Here is a 21,151-nt window from a genome sequence, read left to right as displayed (position 1 = left end):
TTTGTATTTTTATTCCATAAATGTGTAGTATAGCTAGCGTATTACATTATTTATCTTTATCCGATTTATGCAATTAATAAGGTGGCAAAGACGTATATTATACACACATATAACTTTTAAATAAAGAAAATATAAAGTCAATATATCACATTTTACAATACATATTGCATGAAATGAGTTTTATAAGTTATCATTTTGAGTTATTATTATGATCGAGTTTAAGATAAAAAAGTTATATTTTAATAGTGTATTTTTAGAATGTTTTGGCAATAAACGTCTATTTCAATTCACTTATATAGTTATGCACAATATAATATATTCTAATTGCTTTTACATATAATTATTATAAATGAAATTCTCAGTGAAAATCAATTTTAAGTATGTATAATTAAGACAATTCATTTTAAATTGAATATAATAATATAAAAGTTCTAAATCATTAAACATTAGAAATAATAAGGTGTTCATTCATAGTTGATGGAAAAATAGTAAATAATCAATTTAATTACTGCAAATGTCATTTGTCATTGTCACAATTTTTCATTATGTCTATTGCTGTGTTTTACTATATATATATCATGAATGGATTATTTCATATTGATACAAAAATGAAAACATGTTACTATAAAGTTTCTTAAACATTTCTAAACACAAACGTATAAAAACAGATTCTAATTTTATATTATAAGAAATGTCCACCTTTTCCTGGATATACTCTTTTTATGTGTCTTTTATTATAAACCGTACCAATATATTCCAACATCTCTTGTTGACACTGTGGCCATACTCTTCTTTGTACTCTCGATAATAAAAAACATAAGAGCTCCCTATCTTTTGGTGATAAATCAAAATAAGATCTTCGCTGGGAGCATGAATGATAAAGGAACTCATATATTGCTCTACAATAATAACACATCATTATTAATATAACAAAACATACAGTTAAGTTATACTGCAATTGCAATTTATATATTAGTCAACAGATTGTATTGCAAATGGATTAACAAATAAAATAAGCCCATACTTTATGTTGTAACCATCCATTTCCGAGGGAGGTGGGTGATCTTCAAATAAAGATATAAATAATAATGCTTTTGGTATAAGGCTATCTCCAGATTTGTACAGTCCACAATTCAACCATTTATTCAATAACTCTTCTTCATATAAATTCTTTGCTTCTTGGGAATACTCAGAAATTTTCAATTTAATATCCTTAGGCGGTATGCTTGGCAACATTTTCGATATAGCTTCAATATTTTCAGATCCATATTTTTTTAAAGCTTCTAACAATATCTTTTTATTCTTATTATTCCACTTCTTATTTGATTTCGTTACATTGCCACTACATCCTGCTTCACTTTTTTCTTCCGCAACCTTTTTCACACTTTCCTTTTTCTTGGCGACGTTCATTTTCACACTAGATATTAAAAACCGATTGTTTCATTTTTCTCCATAATATATAATATTGTTGAAAGATATTGTTCAGAAACGTGTTGTCTTAAAAGAAAAATCAACAATAGACAAACTCGTCGGAATGCCGGTTCTTCCGTGTCTGATGTAATTTCAATTGGTAAAATGGAAAGGAATACGGGTATATTAAAAATATAAGTTCCTACATATTTCTATGTATTATAAAATGTTAATATTATAAGTAAATTGTATACTGAAAATAGCGAACGCTATTAAGGTTACGTACTACGATCTAATATCTCATATCTTGTTATAATACTATCGAAAATATAAAGGCGAGTTCGTATAAAAATAGCTGCATTAAATCTAGTAAACATTATGCTAATTTTTGGACTTGGATGGATTGCAATAAACTTGGTTTAAATTTATATCGTAATAAAACTCTCCACTTAATTAAGCAAAAAAGTTTTGTATAAAATTATTATTTAATAATTGCAAATATCTAACACTTAATATAACCAAATACAGCAAACCATGTGTGAAATTTGAAGCGATTTCATTGATAAAATTTGTATGTATCAGATATTTGGGAAGTTTGCTTGAGCAGTATCGGTTGATTGAAATAATATAAAATATAATATAATATATATATGTACATACATATTATGTGGAATAAATTTAATAAATATTGTCGATTTTTAAGAAATTTGTGAAACACTAAACTTGTTACAGAAGCAAAGTTAAATACAGTAAAATAATAAATAATCAAATATAAAGAAGAAATTTACAACCATTTTCGAAATATTTAAAAATTTGATGATCAAACAAATTTTTACATATAAGAGACCAAATGTTTACATATGTATATATATATATATATATATATGTATGTATATTTCTTTTAATGCAATAATCATTTTATTTACAATAGTCAGTAGTATTATTAATATATGAGAAAGTACCAATGTACACCATTTAAACTTATGAATAAAGACTGACTTATCTAATTTACCTTACATACGTATATGATGCGTGTGTGCGCAAGTGTTTCTACATTTTTTTAAATTGATTTAATTTTCGGCACTTGTTGTGTTCTTTAAGTATTATCATTATTACTAAAAAAGCATAAGAGAAAAGTATTAATTAGAAAAAGTCAATCATTTAGTCAATAGTTAAGCTATAAATGTATAATATGACAATGTAAAATTAAATGATCCATAATATACATAGTATATTCGTATGATATATACACTTCACTGGATATTATATTATATTTATGTAATTTAACGTAAAGATATTTTTTTCAACAAACATATAAATATTTCCAACTTTTATTGGAATTATGAACATTATATTATACATATTTCACATTAGAAGAAATAGCAACAGTTTTTGTCACATATCACCAATTTCTAGAAATTTTACATGTTAATGTCTGAAGAGATCAAAGTTTTCGTGAACGTCCCCGTTTTCTGAGCGATGTAATTTTACTTGTCACTGACCTGGTAGTATGTAATTTTTTCTGAATATTTGGAGTAGATTTTGTATTTTTTTGTAAACTTCCATGTTTCTTTAAATGTTGCACAAAAAGTAATCTAGACTTAATTAATTTTTTGCATACTTGACATCTACGTATTTGTTGTTCTATAAAAAATATTTTATTATTATTATTTTAATGCCACTGATAAATTACATTGATGAGTTTTCAAACAATTACCGAGACTCTTACCAGATTTTTTTGTTCCATGCTGTAAATAATGTGCCTTCAATAATGCAATACTAGGGAACCACCTACCACAATCAGAACAACTTAATTTTTTGGCTTCCCATGTACAATTTGGTCGTCGATTCCTTTTTCTTTTAATTTTCTTAATTATAGTCAATTGTTTTTTCGGCTCAATATGCTCTTTTTCTTTAAGTTCTATAGATGGGCGTTCTATCGACGATTTACTAAATCTACGTTTTTTCCTTTGAGAATGTGCTGAACGTACATGACGCGCTAACGCTACCACAACATCAAATTTTTGCTGGCATATCTTACAAGGATACTGTTTTTTAACAATCTCTTCAGTTGTTCCATTTACTTGCTTCAGTTTCTGTTCATTAAATCGTATCGCGTTCGACGGTGATTTCGAGCAAACTCGCAAGTGAGTCTCTAGAGCTCTTTGCTGCCTAAAATTTCTCGAACAGTGTTGGCATTGTAACAAAATTGCTTTCGAGTTTGATTGTTGTGACTCGTCATCGGAATCTCCGACCATTATAATTTCATTTTCTTTATCGCTAGAATATTTATCTTTACTATCATCTATAGTTATCTCAACGACATCCCGCTTTGATTTTAAAGTACTTTCTTCCTCGTCAATGTCAATTTCAATAATCTCCACTTCTTTCCGTTTGACTCTTTTCATTCGTTTCGAGACGTTATTTCTTTGACGATGCCTAGAGTGATTTACAACTCTCCTGTTTCGTCTAGTTTTTTTTCTAACTTTATTGTCTTCTTCGGTTAAGAGAGATGCTGGTTGTATGATAATCTCCGAATCCTCACGATTTACAGATATTAATTGTTGCTTCCGGGACCGTTTAGTTTTGTACTGTGTTTGTGATGACTCGGGTGATGTACATTCAGTTGAACTGTTCAATATATCTAAATTTGTGCTACTTGATATTATATCCGTCGATGAGTCTCCTAATGTCTCTAATAATTCTTTTCGGCTATCTAAGAAATTTAATTTTCTTTCCGCTAAAGTATTAGACATTTGATTACTAGAATTTTTATGTATCGGTGTTTCATGTTTTGTTGCTTTCACATTTCCAAAGTTGTTTTGATCCTTAATTAATTTTTTGGTCATTTCTTTCTTTGCTGCGTTCGATTTTAAATTTTGAAGAGTTTCGTGAATTTCATCGAATGTTAGTTCAGAATCCGATTGATCACCTTCAAATAGGATATACTGTACAGTTGATTGTTCTATAAGTTCGCCGTCGCTTTCGTCACCTTCTTCATACTCCCCAGAATTGTCTGTTAAATTGTAATATTTTTATATATATCTGGAAGTTTACTATATTAGAATAATTATATTTTTTTAATACATACCCGTATTTATAGAACAATCGTCCATCATTAAATATGTTACATCAGATTGTTTTTCATCGGATGTGTATAGGATGTTAGGAACACGTTTTGCATCTAAATTTAAATTGCAACTTTCTATTAACTTTGGACTTTCTTCTAACATTTCCTCCTTTTCTCGATCTCTTCCATTTCTTTTCGATATGATCTTATTTTCATTATGTACTGATACATCACTTGTTGATTCACTTTTGGAGAAAAATATCGGTGATTGCGTAGTTACTAACTGCTTTTTTATCTGTGTTGGTTTTTTTACTGTTCTAACAGCACCTTCACCTATCAATCTTTCAACATCTGATCTACAACATGAAATTATGTCATTATTTGCATACATACATTTACTGGTGTTTTTCTCAAAATATCATATTATTAATCTTCAAACACCATATTACATTATGTAAATTAAATCTGCACAACAAGTAAAATATCAACACAATGAGTAACTAAATATGCATACTTCATGAGAAATTGGAAATTCGTTGGAGGTTCACCAGATTCATCATAAACTGCTACAGCGAAAATTTCCTCTAAATCTTCAACTGCATACAATGCTAATTGTTGACCAGTGGCAGTTACAAATGTAGCTATTGTTTCTTCTTCATCTCCATCTTGATCATCATTTATTATTTTGTTACATATATTTGTTTCACTTTCTTCAGATTCTGATAACTATAGTATTATATAAATATATGTATTACAAAATTATATATAACATGAATTATAAATTTCTACTAATTTATTGCTTCAAGTTTGTTTGATTAAAAGTTTTATCAAATTTTCAATAACACATTCCATAAAATTTGTGTTTCTGAAAACTTACCAATAGCCCTTGTTTATTAATATCATTCGAAAGCCATTTTTGCTTAACTATGTTATCTGCAGATAAGGGTATGGAATCTTCTGCGTACTCGATAGGCATACCTTCCTCAAAATACTCAGGATCATCTTTTTGTTTACAAATAACTTCCTCTGAGATTTGTTGATTTATATCCATATTTTCATCTACGATGATTTCTTCGCCAACAACCTATGCAAAATATTTTTAATTAATAATATGAAATAAATTTCAAATATATAAAAAATTATATATATTTATATATGCATATATGTATATGAAAAATATAATGCAACTTTGTATAAATACATTTTTCATCAAATATTTATTATTTTGTTACCAGTGTTTCTTCAATGTGTTCACATTTAGGTAAATCTATAAACTCTGTTGAATTTTCATGCATCGTACATGTTTTTTGTATAATATCCTCGGAAACCATCTTTTTATAAATATCAACATCATTCACAAATGACATTTTTTTTTTTATTTTTGTTTTACATCCACTGATAATTACACTACAATGAACGAGTACATGTGTTAACAAAGTGAAATTCTTAAAATACAGACTAAAGCCTATATATTGGAAAATACATTTATGTGAAGTGATTAAGTATCATTGAGGTCTGTAAATGAATATACACTGCTAAAATATTGATATTTACTTAAGGTTATGCTGCTTATAATAGTAATAACTTACAAGTTAGAGACTCTTATTAACAGCAAATGATAATTGGACGTTTACTCCTTTCCAGGTTTGAGGAAAATCGATTCATATCACGAATATTCATATTTGTACATTTAATAATAAAAGTATACTTTATAACTTTTCAAAAATTAGGACTTTAAGTTCCATAACACATAATAACCTAAATAACATAATTAATAATGATAATCGGAGTGCAAATACATATGTCGAATTTTTACAGATATTTCAATGAATATTTGTTCTTAAATTTCTGTATATAAACATAATAAAATAACAATGCATAAAATTGTTGAATTTAACACAAGCTTTCGTTTTTCAATTTACGTACACATAATTATTATATCAGACACATATACCACTTATGCCTCAACACATGCAGAAACATAACCCTAGACATTATGCGTTACACACGTTATATGCGTACACATATGTAGCTGCTTTAAGTTTTAAGTCATACGTTTCGAATTAACTTTTTTTATCAACAAATTTTAACTCATTTGTATGTAATAAAAACATGTGGATTTGTTTTTGTTCCTGCAATTAGTACATAAAATGGCTAAAAATAACCATTTCAGTAGAAACTCAGCTTGACATAAGCGAAGTATCCGATATGAGAGCAAGTCTTATACGTATTGAAATTATTTCCTAGCATCTGTCTACAATTGTATATTACATCATTGCATCTTTTTCCGATCGATATTGTCAGGGAGAGAAAAAGTGAGAGAGGGAGATGAAGTAAAAGATTGGCGGATATATACAACACTGTAGGTAGTACATCTATTTTAGAATTCACTGTTTCTGAACTCGATCGGTATCATTCTCCGCTACTTTTTCGATTGGACAAATTCGGCACGTGATGTTTAAGTAGTTTCAGTATTATACGTAAATAGGTGTGACTGTCAGCTGATGCACATCGTTAAGATTTGTTAAATTAATTGTTCTCTTAAATTTAGTCTCTTGGTGTCGTTTTATTCGTAACAATGGCTCTTCATTCTGCAGGAAAGGGCAAACTTCTAGCTGTGATCGGAGATGAGGTAAATAAAATATGTCTACATCAAATTTAACATTAAAAGAATATTTACAAGAATTTCATTTCAGGACACTTGTGTTGGTTTTCTGTTGGGTGGAGTTGGTGAGATTAACAAACATCGTCAACCCAATTTTATGGTTGTAGATAAGAGTACGTGTTGTTAAATATTGTTCCTTTTTTGTTTTTCCAAAGATCAAACGTTATTAGGTATCAGATTAACACTGTAGTTTAATATTTTTGTATTAAAATATCAATGTGAATTACTTGTTACTTAACAGTCTGCAATAACTGCATCTAACATTTTAACAACTAAAAATTCATATATTTATATATATATTTTTTTTAGATAAGTATGCATATACATTTGTATATATTTTTTTTATAGACACAGCTATAAGTGACATAGAGGATACGTTTAAACGTTTCATTAAACGTGATGATATTGATATTATACTTATCAACCAAAATGTAAGTATTAGATGTACATTATGAACTAAAAGACTGAATATGAAATATGCTTAAATTTATATTACTTGTGTGATATATAGAGGAAGATTAATATAATAATAAAAGTTTAATTAATATTATTTATATTAAGTCTTCTTTCATGCATTTAAGGTTGCTGAAATGATTCGTCATGTAATTGATAGTCACACACAACCTATACCATCAGTATTAGAAATTCCAAGTAAGGATCACCCATACGATGCTAGTAAAGACTCAATTCTAAGGCGTGCTAAGGTAAGATAATTAATACATATAACAAATAGAAATTAACTTTCACTCATTTTTATATACTGTATGTTATCACTGTGATTAAGTGTTAAATTAAAAAAAAAAAAACCTTATTGATCCATAATTGTATAAATAATATTTTGACATGTAAGTTTTATATATATGAATGACTTATTAATCGTAAAGTGAATATAATTATTTATAAATAATATATTTTATTCAGTTAAGGCTAATATATATTAAAACTAAAATCTGCATGAATGGATTATGTACTATCACCTCCAAGTATTTTAAACAGTTGTGAGAAAGCATTCCGAAATATTGAACTACTATTAATTAATTATATAATTAGTTTCTTTAATTTTACTTTGCAGGGAATGTTTAACCCAGAAGATATACATTAATATATGTACAGAAAATAATTGATGACTTCTCTATTCTCAATGTTGTTCTATTATTATAGATCATGTAGAAAAAAAGGAAATGTGTATAAGACATTCCATTATTTATTATTATACCTTAAAAAATTTACCAACTTTTCAATTTCTTCATAAAATGTTTATTTCTTATTCTGTACAGACATGTGATATCACTTAAAATCAATTTCAAATTAAAGAAACATATTCTACAAAGATGTTGCATACATGAAGTTTGGTAAAAGTAAATGAACAAATGTATTATAAATATATAGTAAACTACAGCATATTTTATTTACAGCTCAATGTAGAGGAATCTTTATTGTCATATAACATTTTGATAAACATTAATTGCAAACTAAGATTTATGATTTTATCTATGTAATTGAATTTTACAAGTATTTTATTACAATATTAGAAAAATTTGGATCAACATTTTCATCATAAATTACCCATATCACAGAGGTTACGATAAATTATTCATTCTTTATAATATGTTGCTTTTAAAGTTTGTATACAGGAACATAATTATTTTTTTTTACTAAAACTCTATTTCAAATTCCTTATTATAGAACTTTCAGTATTGATATATCTAACAAAATCATTCAAAAATTTTTAATTAAGGCAAATTTCAAATATGTATTAATTTTTTAATGTAATAAATAAAGATTGGAAAACACATTAATACTTATAAAAATAGAAATTTTTACTTCTAAATGATATATGAATTTGCAGTGAATTTCGCATGAAAAAATGACATTAAAAAATTAAGATTATCATGTTGCACGCAATAAATTATAATGTTATTATTCTTTTCCCAAATAAATAGCAATTGGTAACTATAAATAATTAATCTTATAACCTAGAGAGCAACCTATTTTATCTTATATGTATATTTGTAAACATTTCATTATCAAGAACACAGTTATATAGTATTAACAATATGCAAGTTATGCATATAGTTACCATTAGAACAAAATATCAAGTTTTCGCTTCAGACTGTTTTTAAATTGATATATTAGTTAAATCAATAATCCCGTTCCTCAATGGCGGACATGAATAGCTTTTGTACAGTGTAAGTAATTTCAACTGTAAATACAAAAATTCTAAAATTATTTAAATCTAAAAGTGCTAAAATAAGCAGTAAATTATAATTAAACACAAATTTAAAATAGTATATATATATATAATATAACACGATAAATATATGTATCTCGCGTAATATATAATGGCTTATTACAAACAGTACGTACGATTAAGTTGTTGAAACCATAGTGGTTTATTTTTCCATTTAACACCGACGAAATAAGCCGGAACACCAGATAAAGTTATTAAAGTACCTATCCCAACTTCGTACGGCCTTTCATAGCAAGGAACAAATACTAAAAATGCACATATGGCTACAAATGTAATAGGAATCCACAAAGGCATCTGTAAAATATAAATAAGAAAATATAAGAAATAAAAATATTTATATTGATATTTATTTAATTAATTACCTTAATTGGTCGATCCATGTTAGGCCGTTTGTAACGAAGCCACAGAATACCAGCTACTGATAACATTATGAAAAATGATTCAACTATACTGCAATACGTGATTAATACAAAAATATCACTTGTGCATAGCATTATTAAGGATAAGGTGCACTGAAAGGGAAAACAGTATTTATGTAATGTAAATGTAAACATAAATTTGTAAAAATTTGTAAAAAACGTAAACAAAAACAAAAAAAACGTAACATATACATACAAGAAAGACCAAGGCAGGTGTGGGTGTAAATCTGGAAACATTAATATGGCTTAACATTGAAGGAAAATGACCGTTTCTGGCACCAACAAAACACATTCGAGATGATGTCATAATATGCACACTCAATCCGCCAAATGCAGACACAGCTACCATAACAGGTATTATCCATGCCATCATACCAAGAAGTTGATCTCCAAAAGTCTAAAAAAAAGTTAGTTTGGAATGTTATGCTGCATATAATCAATATAAAAATTTTTGTATAAGAATAATATTTGGATAATAGTACTGACCACAGCAATTGCATGAGATGCAATCATTGCAGTTGGTGTCAAAACTGATAAATAAGCTACATTTGCCAAGACATAGATAAGTGTCACTAAAGGCAGTGATATGTAAATAGCTCGTGGTAAATTCCTAAAATGCAATTATTTATTTAGTGTTAAGAAAAGAAATGTAGTTTTACGTTATTTTATATCACGTACACATAAGGATCTTTTAATTCTTCGGTCATAAAATTTAAGTAATTCCATCCAGAATATGAGAATATGCCAGAATAAAATGCCACTGCAAGTTTACCAGGATCTTTAATTGTATTTTCGAAAGTGTTCTCAAAGTTTTCTGTGTGTCCTGTAATAAATCATTAAAGGATATGAAACTAAATATTTTAAAACATAGCATATACACATTTATTATAGTTCTTATAGGAAATTTTCTTTTAACTAAATCTACTATAAATTAATGATATATATTCTTTTGTTACATATTTTCAAAAGACTTAAATATAACACATTGAATGTATACTTACCTAACATTATCCAAACTAATCCAGTGATAATTATAATTACCAATGCACCAATTTTAGCAAACATGAATACATTTTGCATTTTTGATGTATCTTTAACATCATAGCAATTTGCAAATGTAAGTAAACCTAGTAATGAATAAATTTGAATAAAATAAAGTCTCATTTGAATAAAATAAAATACAACACAAGTAGAAGAACTACATTTTATGTATAAGAAAATGTAACTTACAGATAGTAACTGCTGCTAGTAGACGTGTGCCATTATCTGGAATAGAACAATTTGGAAAGAATGGTTGTAAAACATACTGAGCAAAAGTTAATCCCATAATAGCATTTGTAGTTGGACTGAAAATAAAGAAATAATATCATGCATACTATAAAGTACATAAATATGATTATAATTGTATAATGGTAACTTACACAAAGATTAAGTTTGCAGCCCACAAGTACAAGAAAGCAGGTAGATCCCCAAAAGCTTCATAAATATAAGCATAATCACCACCACTACGAGGTATGCAAGTGCCCAATTCAGCATAGCATAATGCACCCACCATAGATAGTAAACCACATAAAATCCAAACAATTAAAGATACACCAACGCTTCCTACTTCTGTAATTACGCCTTTTGGGGAAATGAAAATGCCTACAAAATTTTGAAATAATTTCACAATTTTTATATAATTAGTTACGCTGTATATTACATAGTGCAATAAATGTACTAGGTGTATCTACCCTAGTTTCCATTAATTATTTTTAAATTATATTAAAAACTTTCAGTTGCATGACCAAAACATACATTTTTGTAATTATAAAAATTCATTTTTTAAATTATTAAACATATAGAAAAAATACAAATGTAAATATTAAAAATAATATATGGAAAATATTGCAATACATATATTAAAATCAATTGTTACCTGAACCACATATAATTCCTAAAATAATTGCAACACCTTCTAAGAGACCTAGCTGCTTTCTCATTTGTACTTTATCAGTGTTATTAACCTTCTTATCTGTTTGTTTATGATTCTGAGATTCATCGTCTGAGCTAAGCAACTGCATTTCTTTGGGAGACTCATCAAATATTTGGGAGACCATTTTGTCTATATGAAATCAATATAAAATATTAATAGTAATTTATACATATATGTACATATGTATGCAGAAGAAATAATTTTTCGTTACAATGATATTTTTGCAAATTACTGAGAAATGTAGTATCATTTTATATTGTATATATAATATGCTGTATACCTTTATTTATGTAACAGTAATATACATATTTATATAAAGTATATATACCTATTCATTTATAGAGTAGAAATAATTTAATATTATTATTATTATAAAATATGTTATGATAAAACTTTTAAACTATTTATAATACTTAATACTGAATATTTAAGATAAATACAAATGAATAACATACATAAGTACTCATTAGGATAATAGATTAATGTTTATAAAATATTTTTTTATTCATGAAACCATTATTTTCAATATTATTGATAAAAATTGATATATACCTTTATGGAAATTAAATTTTTTAATAATACTGAGATTTCTCTCTTTGGTATAAGTAAAAGAATAAATAGATGTACACTATAAAAAATGCAGGCGTTTGCATATTATCTGTGAACATTAATTTTCTGAATTCCTTTTTGGATGTGCATCATCTGAAAAGGAAAATTCTTGTTAATACTATTATTTTCAGAAACATACAGTAAAATTGTATATAATACTATTTCAATTAATGACAGTATTTATGAAAAATGATGTACGTAAACTATTGATTTTTATTATTTGCAAAATTTTATTTTGAACTGTTATGCGAAAAATATACCTACCTAGGTTATACTTTCGGAAAGGAACACGTGCGTTAAGATACTTTAAAGGTTGGTTCGCAAGCCTCCTTTACTATTAAGTTTAAATTTTTTAAATGAAACAATTATAGAAAATAAGAATTTAAGTGTAATGTAAATTGTTATTCAATAGGACTGACCTATTAACACCTACATCATCAATACCTTATTGTTAAATCATCACTCTTACACGTGTTGCACATTTTAGAAGCAATCAATAGAAGATACCTGACGTAATGTGCAGTGAAATTACATAATATTAACATAATTGCATAATTTTCAAGTTATTGTTAAATTTATTATAAATTATTACGTTAAAAAAATGCATTGACAATTATCAATTTGTTGTATTAATTAATCAACATCAATGGTTACAGCTACAGGTACGAAGCTGTCCATAAAAAGACTCCGATTGAAATATCATTGCAACAAGCTGTTTAAGCTGTGATTTACATAATGATTTATCAAGCCTATTTTTTTTATTATATTCTAAAGCGTCCCTCTATTCTTTCCAATGTAAAAGCTGCATTTACGTACATACAAATTAAAATTGTATAATCATATTTAGTTTATCTGAATTTAATTTGAAGAATCCTTCTTAAAAGCATAAGGTTTTAAAAAAATCGTGTGAGATGGCATTAGGGGTATCCTCGAGACTAATATGAACGACCTAAGAAGGCATTATTGTACAAACTTTCATGATAAAGCCTCGGTTAAAAAGAATCTTACTTTCTCACCATGCAATAACGAGAAGGATTTAATTCCTAGCATCCCCTAGAATTTATTTTTCTTTTCCATCTAACATCGAGATGATGAAAACACGGCGACCCTCTCGAGCATTTGTGATTTCGCACTTCTCTTACACATTGTACCGTTTTTCCTAATCTGAAATATTGTTTGGATGTATAAATGAAGTCATAATTTAATTTCCAAATATTTAAATTACAAACTTGATTAAATTAGATTCAAGAAATCCTCATTAGTATGGAGTTTATTATTCCATTGGGTGTTATGCTTAGTCACCCTAAATCATCTATTGTTACATGTTTATAATTCCGCAAGATGTACTGTATCTGATACATCTACGTGATGCCAAACAAATTGATTTATCTTAGCAAATATAAATGAGGAACCATATAAGGCCGGCCAGATATATTTTTCAAATTATTACCGTTGTCCTTCCTTTAAATTTGTAAAAACTTCGAAATATATATAAATATTTGAACACTGAAATATTCCGTTATCATAAAGTTAGGCAGATTTAAAATTCTAATTTTAAAAGGTTAAGGACATTATGCGAGTGACTGGCTTTTCTTCATTTGACATTCATTCAATTAAATGCAATCATTCCTAATTTTCATTATGTAGAGTGTACAGTGTATTCTATTAACACTAAGTATCAGGATTGTTATGATTCATTCGGACTAACATATTATATAAGATCGTAACTGTATGTTGCAATTGTATAATAATTACCTCAATACCAAGTATATATATTTACCCAATAAATAATTATAGCTTACATAATTAATAATACATTTTATTTTTCTTTTCCCGTGATCTCTATACAGCGTATAGCCATATCATTTAACTGTATACCGTACTTTCCAATCCAGTTGCATGTAAGATAATTTTAGCGTCATATTATCCATATTTCAGTGAACATAAATTTGTATATCTTAATGCAATTTATTATATAAATCTGCGCGGTTTATCACAAAATTACAACTGCAACATACTATTGCACTACGTTCTTGTCGAGTCGCCAATTTTCGCGAAAATTACAATACGTGCATTGGTTTCAGGCGATAAACAAATTTCTAGTAAAATGTAGGGGTCAACGAATATGAAACTGGTTCAGAATTTCTAAATTTACCGATTCAAAAAATTAAGAGGATATGTTTAAAACATTCTATACAATTCTTTAGGAACAAAATTTATATTAATAATATTATTATATAGAATTATATATTTCCGGGTTTGTTTTTGTACTCTTCTTTAAAGAATGATAAATAAACGTTAATGTAAAATCAACTCGTATAAGCTTTTAGTTTATTTACGAGAATAAAGCGCTACAAAAGACATTGTATAAATGCGCATAAAATTATTTATATTGTCAATGTAAAATGATATAGAGTGTTATGTTTATCTTTTTTATTTTATTATGAATTGTAAGATAAGCAGACACTTTTATCATTATTAATGATTGAATTTAAGTGACGCGTGTATGATTTATATTAAGTATAAATTTCGTACAAACACAATTATTTTATAATAATAGTATATACTTGTTTGCACCTAATGATAAAATATTCATTATTGAGCCTTATTTTATTGTTATAAATATTTGATTTTTCTTTCCTTTTTACCATGAATGTGTAAATAAGAAAAGAGTATGGTAGAAAGCCATAAAGTGGGAACACCTTATTAATGTAATTTATACAACTCATTTATAAAAGCATTAATTTTTGCTACATTTAAAATGTCCATTTAAATTATTTTAATGACGTTTGGTGGAGAACAAACAACCAAATTTTATAGCTTTTTACCTCTCTATATAATATTGTATGAACATTTGTAAAAAATTGCAAACTTTGTGTTTTTTATAAGCGCAAAGTGATTTATACTTATTACTATACGTTTTGCTCTTTTTTTACATTTATACAATTTTCTACATACACTTTTAGAGACTCTTCTTTATAAAATATTAAAACATACATGAGATTCAGGAAGACTTAGACAGAGAAGAATTCAACATAGTTGGTTAAAACATACCTGTAAAAAATGTTTTAAATCTTATAATATCACATATTAATATTTAGCTTATTAATCATTTTGTTTGAAGTGTGTTAAAATGTACGATAAATCTTAATAAATATGATATTTAATAGAAGAATTCATTACACTTTAAGTCTAAATTTGGAAAGTGTGAATGAAGTCCTCTGAAAGATAAATATATATACTTTATAAATTTCGTATTAAAAGAACAATTAAAAAATTACATAAATATTTTTATCATAAGATAAAAGGCACTTGCATATCAATTTTAGGTAAGATTATATCCTAAATCTTTAAACCGTTGCGTTATCATATTTTTATGAAGATATTCAACCCTACATTATATAGTTTTTCATTGTATACATTGTGTACATAATTTACACCTATACATATACGCACTCATTCACACATAGCAGTCTAAGTTATATGGCAGTATTATAATATCGTACTTAAACGAATAAGTTGATAAAATTTCGTATTACATTAAATTGCGTTAAATATTTATAAATTACGATGTTAAGAATTATCCTAATTACTGCTAAAGCTTTATTTGCTGGATATTAAAGTTTCTTGCGTCACACTTAAATATTAACCGGTTAACAATTTTTATATATATAAAAACACAATTTACTGAAATTTTATAATTTTTCCATTAAGTAGAGATCATCCTTGCTTCCTTTATTTTCCAGCATATGTTGGATTTTTAAACGTTGATGTTGCTTGTTTATAAATTGGATTTTCTCCCTGTTTAAACAAATTTTAATAAGACATGCTTAATATTACATTATATAATCTCAAATATAATTTAAAGTTTATACCGTATCCCACTTCGCCTTCTTCCTTTCCTTTTCAAATCTTGCAAATTCTCTTCTGTCATGTATAGTTGTTAACAATTTCCATAAAAGCAATAAGGCAAGCCCAATTAAAACAATAGCTGCTATTACACCTAATACTATGCCTAGCATATAAACTTGTGGTGGACATTCCTTTTCCTTTTGTGCTCGAACTTGTAGGCAGTTCGTTTCATTGTAATAATATACAAAATTGTATTTGCAGTCATCTTCATCTATACCAAAGCATAGAACTTCATCTTTATCTACATCTGGTATAACTGTGTCAACTGGTTCGGGTTTGAATTCTCTACAATTTTTTTCACATTCTTCTGTGTCAGTAAAATTGCCAGTACCATACATTTGACAAAGTACACAGTTTCTCAATTCGTCACAACGACGAGGACAGTTTAGGCATTTGTTACAGTGTTCACCGGAATACCTAATATTCCCATGTTCGTGACAAATACATTTACCGCATACACAATCTCCCTGAATAATGAAAAATTGATAAAAGTTACAAATTACTAGATAGAATAAACTTTGCTTTATCCAATTACTAAAATATCTCACATGTCCCGAACATAATAATCCATTAGTAGTTTTAGGCGCAATACAAGTTTTATTCGAAGACACACAGTTGCAAGATGGACCAGTCCACTCTGGATCGCAAACGCACTGTCCACATTCGCAAGTGCCATGACCCGAGCACAACTGATTTTGATCTCGATCGCAAGAGAAATTATCACATTCGCAAAAAGCACCTGAAATTATCTGTAACAAATAGTAACATTAAATAGCTAAATAGAAAAACTGTCAACTCTTTAAAATATATGAAACAAATATTCATATTTACTTCTTGCGGATTTTCTCTTTCTTCACATTCGCATTGACCACAAGCACAAGTTCCTCTTCCTGAACAATCGACAAGAGATGTGTTATCAGGCCTACAAGATTGTATATGTTTATCAAATCCTGTTATATCTTGATGAGGACTACATTCACAGCGTTTTCCAAAGAATCCATCGTAACATTCACAAATACCACATTTTAAAGTCCCTACACCATTACATTCAGGTGACCTTAATTCGTACATAGCACCTTCGCGTTCGCATTCACAATCGCATAACATTTCCAAATTTACAGTAAGTGTTTCATTAATACCAACCTAAAAAAGCAAATATCTTTTTTCTGTTTTTAATAATTCAATTAAATAATTAAAAAATTAAGCCAAATTCAAATGCTTTTATTCTTACCGGATAAATATCAAACTTTTGTCTCCATTCAGATCTATTTTCTGGACAACTAGTTACTTCAATTTCTGCAGTAAATTCCACTTTCGTTCCAACTTTTAATCCGTCACATTTTGAAGTTTCAACAAGTGGTCCCGACCCCAAACATTTAGAGAAATATTTCACTTTCACTGTACTGCTAGCCGTGTCTTTCATTTCAACCGAACTTGAAATTGCATCATATTGCTCACGAATTAATTCCACGACATTACTTGAATCATCTGATAATTTGCCGGCAAAAGATCCTTCTACATGTTTAGTCAGTCTTTTGTATACATTAATTTCCTGTTCCGTAACGGCCCATATAATATTAATGGCATTTTGTTTAACTTTTAAATTAATCTGAGAAATACTTGGATAATCTTGTAAAGATGAATGAGTGTAAAGCCCGTTATTATCCAAATGACATTCGCCGTCATTTGGTTTTACAATCCCGCCTAATTTACCATCGCCCGCGTAGTGAAAACCAGCGTCTGTAGAAAATACTAAAAGTCTACGAGCCTTTTCACGCCAACCAATTTGTCGTCTGCAAACTATAGCTTGCATTATCGCATCAAAACCTCCTTCTGGAGCATCCAAATTTCCAGATACTGAAGCATTTCGCACTAAACTCTACAAGTTGAAAAGAAAACAATAATATCTTTTGTAGGATGCCAATATAAAAAATGTAATTCATATCTACTTACTGCAAAGTGACTAGTGTCTCGAGACAATGTCATAATGTTTTTGTAACCATATGGTGCTGCACACCCACCACATGGATCTATTAATCTGAAACACAAAAACGACTATAATTTTATTATTAAATGATATTATAAGGTTGTAAAGTCAAATTCTATGGTGTAACAGAAAATTAAATGTCAATCAAAATAAAAAAAGGCCAAATCTTGAAAAACACGAATGTTCTTTCACAAAAAAATCCTTTTCCAATTTAAGATCCTTTCCATTTTTCTATTTCACCACAGAATTATGTATATGTAAAAATTACAATTTCTTATATAAGAAACTTACGCATGAGGCATTGTATTAACATAAGGCATTACAACTTTATCAACAAAACTGCCAAAGCCCAAGCGAAAATTACTTGTAATTTTGCTCATACTTTCCACTAAGAGTTGCCCTAAATCTGACAATTTTTTTTTGTCATCTTCCATTGATTTACTTAGGTCCATAAGATAATACAAATCAACAGGATAATCCTCAGCTTGTGAATATGCAAAAGTCATTCTATGTGCTTCGTCTAAAACAATTTACATTGCAAATATTATTTTAGATTACAAATTCATATATGACATAAGAATTATAAAAAATAGCTTACTTATTCTAAGCTTTAAATTAACTTCTTGTGGCCAAATTTGTACAGCTTCTTGTCTTCTGCTACTGCTGCTACTGCTACTGCTACTGCTACTTTCACTGTGGGACTGTGAACTAGAGCTATATGAAGAATTTGCATAGGAATATTCGTAACCACTCGCATAACCACCTTTGGTTAAATTTCTATGTCTTATCATATTGAAAACATTGTCTGGATTCCATGTGTACTCTTCTGGACATGTTGCAAATATTTTTACATTGATATTTGGTAAGAAGCACCGCTTCTCAGAAAATTTCTATAAAAAAAAAAAAATACACATATTTTATAACTTAAACTATGATGTATATTAAATAAAATAAGTAATAAATACTTACTGGTGCAGCACACCAGGCACAATGTGGTGTTTGTATGCATTCATGGCAGGTTTGTTTACTAATACAGGGGTTCATTCCAGTTAGTCTTTCTGGAGGCGAATAGTTTGCCTCTGCTAGTGACGTGACAATTGTTATTGCTAAAATCCATCTGGAGCTGCTGAACATTCTATACATATAAAATATTTATGCACATTAAACTTTTGTTTCTAAAGTATAGTTTTAACGATCGTAAGGAATTTAATTAAAAATATTAAAATAATCAATTAAAAATTTACCTAGGTATTACATATTTGACCTAATTTACACCTAGTTCAATTGATACATAGCTTATGGATTATATTTTAAATATATACTTTTTCAAATGAAAATGATAAATAACATATATTTAAAACTTTGATTATTTCTTTAACAAATTTTAGTGAAATAATAACTTTTTATAAAATCATTTTTTTTTAAAATAAGGAACACGCATGAGGTGTTATTCTTGCAATTGTTGAGTCATCAAATTCTTAAATTATACACAGTCTGTTCTTATTTTACTTACTAAGAATAAGCATTACATATGGTGTACAATGATTCACTTTACAAGGAAAAGATATACTAAAACTTTTTTAAGGTATTAATATTTAAGACCAAGAGGAACAATTTAGTTTGCCTATATATACATATTTATACAGAAAACAAGTAATTCTAGACAATCTATGATATTATTTTAACATTGAAGCTATATAATTTTAAACAAATTAGTAATTAAACTATGCATAGAAATATTTGAAGTATTTACATGGTTTGTGTAAAGCACGTATATAATTAATGAAAATAAAATTTTGTTAAAAGTGAACGATATTTACAAAAAACACAATTATTTATATTTACATATATATATTTGGTGAAGTAGGAAAATGTAAAGAAGGTGCGGCTATACAAAAAATCTCTCACGCTTTCAATTACTAGTTCGTAGGCAACATTTCGTATATTAGTTGAATTAAAAAATCATCTAATACAGAATTCTGAAGACCTTTTCATTTATATTTCAGGTATATTTAATACGATATATTGAGATACGATTATCAACTGTGTAAAACAGACCATTTATTCATTCATGATGATGCCGTCATCTTTATATTTACAAAGTGCTATCATTTTGCGGTCAAGAAAAAGGAAATATCAAAACGAGGAGAAAGGTTGATCAAGAAATTTTCAGAGCTTACTTCTTCTGTTGGAATTTCCCTTTTCGCTTTATGTTATTAGAACATCACAAGTTTGGCTAATGTTTTCTTGTTACTTGAATTACCATAAAAGGTAACCCATCAAACGCACGCACGCCACAAGCACAAGCAACTGCCTATACAAAATCGCAATAGACCAACTTATACCACAGACCACACAGTACTATGTGTTTACACGGTCTCAGCCCGATTCCGCTTCTACCATAGAATAATAATATCTAGATGTCTGCAGTTAATTTACAACATTAATGCTGTACGTGTTCAATGTTCGAACTACTTCCTTTCTTCTTTTTTTATGATATGCAAAGAGCGGGAGGTTTTAAACATCAAGCTTTATATAAGTAGTAATAACATATTCTGAATATTATTATTATCAAACTCTAGCGTTTTATGCAGAATAATTTCTAACCAATTGTTGAGGTTAATATATAAAATTTGCGGAATCAAAAGTAAAATTTTTGTTATTATAAATGGGTATAAATATGTATAAATGTATACGATAAAAATATTTTGTTATTTTTAAAAGCATATATATACAGTTACAGCCAAAATGCTACATAAATAAAGCAAATAATATATTATTTTGAGTAACGTAGTTCATTACTTTTGCTTGATTAAAATTTAGTTTATAATGTACATGCGCACAGAACGAAAA

At 27.7% G+C, this 21,151-nt stretch overlaps 4 protein-coding genes across 9 annotated transcripts; 1 reads left to right on the top strand and 3 right to left on the bottom strand.

Moving 5' to 3' along the window:
- Positions 1-550: 550 nt before the first annotated feature.
- On the bottom strand, positions 551-6,485 carry LOC143432664 (uncharacterized). Of its 3 annotated transcripts, XM_076909460.1 has the most exons (10): positions 6,407-6,485; positions 6,070-6,238; positions 5,713-5,887; positions 5,358-5,564; positions 4,995-5,206; positions 4,502-4,836; positions 3,140-4,426; positions 2,913-3,054; positions 1,025-1,417; positions 551-899 (listed from the first exon to the last, which is right to left on the bottom strand). In XM_076909460.1, exons 3-10 carry the CDS (start codon positions 5,845-5,847, stop codon positions 683-685), a joined length of 2,928 nt encoding a protein of 975 aa, XP_076765575.1. In that variant the 5' UTR covers positions 5,848-5,887; positions 6,070-6,238; positions 6,407-6,485; the 3' UTR covers positions 551-682. The 3 variants fall into 3 exon arrangements, with proteins under 3 accessions (XP_076765575.1, XP_076765574.1, XP_076765576.1); XM_076909459.1 differs by having other exon boundaries at positions 6,070-6,410; XM_076909461.1 differs by lacking the exons at positions 551-899; positions 1,025-1,417 and adding an exon at positions 2,726-2,822 and having other exon boundaries at positions 6,070-6,414.
- Positions 6,486-6,899: 414 nt separating this feature from the next.
- Positions 6,900-8,336, top strand: Vha14-1 (V-type proton ATPase subunit Vha14-1). The gene is made up of 5 exons (XM_076902654.1): positions 6,900-7,112; positions 7,177-7,258; positions 7,494-7,576; positions 7,727-7,849; positions 8,218-8,336. The coding sequence occupies exons 1-5, from the start codon at positions 7,059-7,061 to the stop codon at positions 8,245-8,247; spliced, it is 372 nt and encodes a 123-aa protein (XP_076758769.1). The 5' UTR covers positions 6,900-7,058; the 3' UTR covers positions 8,248-8,336.
- Positions 8,337-8,355: 19 nt separating this feature from the next.
- Gb (solute carrier family 7 member genderblind) lies at positions 8,356-13,026 on the bottom strand. Of its 3 annotated transcripts, XM_076902634.1 has the most exons (13): positions 12,844-13,026; positions 12,664-12,733; positions 12,343-12,492; positions 11,734-11,919; positions 11,237-11,459; positions 11,046-11,161; positions 10,817-10,942; positions 10,494-10,638; positions 10,302-10,425; positions 10,012-10,212; positions 9,759-9,908; positions 9,513-9,690; positions 8,356-9,348 (listed from the first exon to the last, which is right to left on the bottom strand). In XM_076902634.1, exons 4-13 carry the CDS (start codon positions 11,912-11,914, stop codon positions 9,287-9,289), a joined length of 1,506 nt encoding a protein of 501 aa, XP_076758749.1. In that variant the 5' UTR covers positions 11,915-11,919; positions 12,343-12,492; positions 12,664-12,733; positions 12,844-13,026; the 3' UTR covers positions 8,356-9,286. The 3 variants fall into 3 exon arrangements, with proteins under 3 accessions (XP_076758749.1, XP_076758742.1, XP_076758758.1); XM_076902627.1 differs by lacking the exon at positions 12,844-13,026 and having other exon boundaries at positions 12,664-12,802; XM_076902643.1 differs by lacking the exons at positions 10,012-10,212; positions 12,844-13,026 and having other exon boundaries at positions 12,664-12,802.
- A 2,612-nt stretch (positions 13,027-15,638) lies between these two features.
- On the bottom strand, positions 15,639-20,680 carry Mys (position-specific antigen beta subunit myospheroid). 2 transcript variants are annotated; one of them, XM_076908310.1, is made up of 10 exons: positions 20,479-20,680; positions 19,268-19,433; positions 18,897-19,188; positions 18,590-18,818; positions 18,265-18,349; positions 17,543-18,190; positions 17,143-17,454; positions 16,860-17,060; positions 16,275-16,778; positions 15,639-16,200 (listed from the first exon to the last, which is right to left on the bottom strand). In XM_076908310.1, exons 2-10 carry the CDS (start codon positions 19,430-19,432, stop codon positions 16,135-16,137), a joined length of 2,502 nt encoding a protein of 833 aa, XP_076764425.1. In that variant the 5' UTR covers position 19,433; positions 20,479-20,680; the 3' UTR covers positions 15,639-16,134. The 2 variants fall into 2 exon arrangements, with proteins under 2 accessions (XP_076764425.1, XP_076764344.1); XM_076908229.1 differs by lacking the exon at positions 20,479-20,680 and having other exon boundaries at positions 19,268-19,441.
- Between the last annotated feature and the right edge of the window lie 471 nt (positions 20,681-21,151).

Source organism: Xylocopa sonorina, chromosome 1 (genome assembly GCF_050948175.1).
Source record: "Xylocopa sonorina isolate GNS202 chromosome 1, iyXylSono1_principal, whole genome shotgun sequence".
Taxonomy (NCBI): Eukaryota; Metazoa; Arthropoda; class Insecta; order Hymenoptera; family Apidae; genus Xylocopa; species Xylocopa sonorina.
Note: the sequence above shows the minus strand (reverse complement) of the source record. Positions and strands in the feature narration are given on the sequence as shown.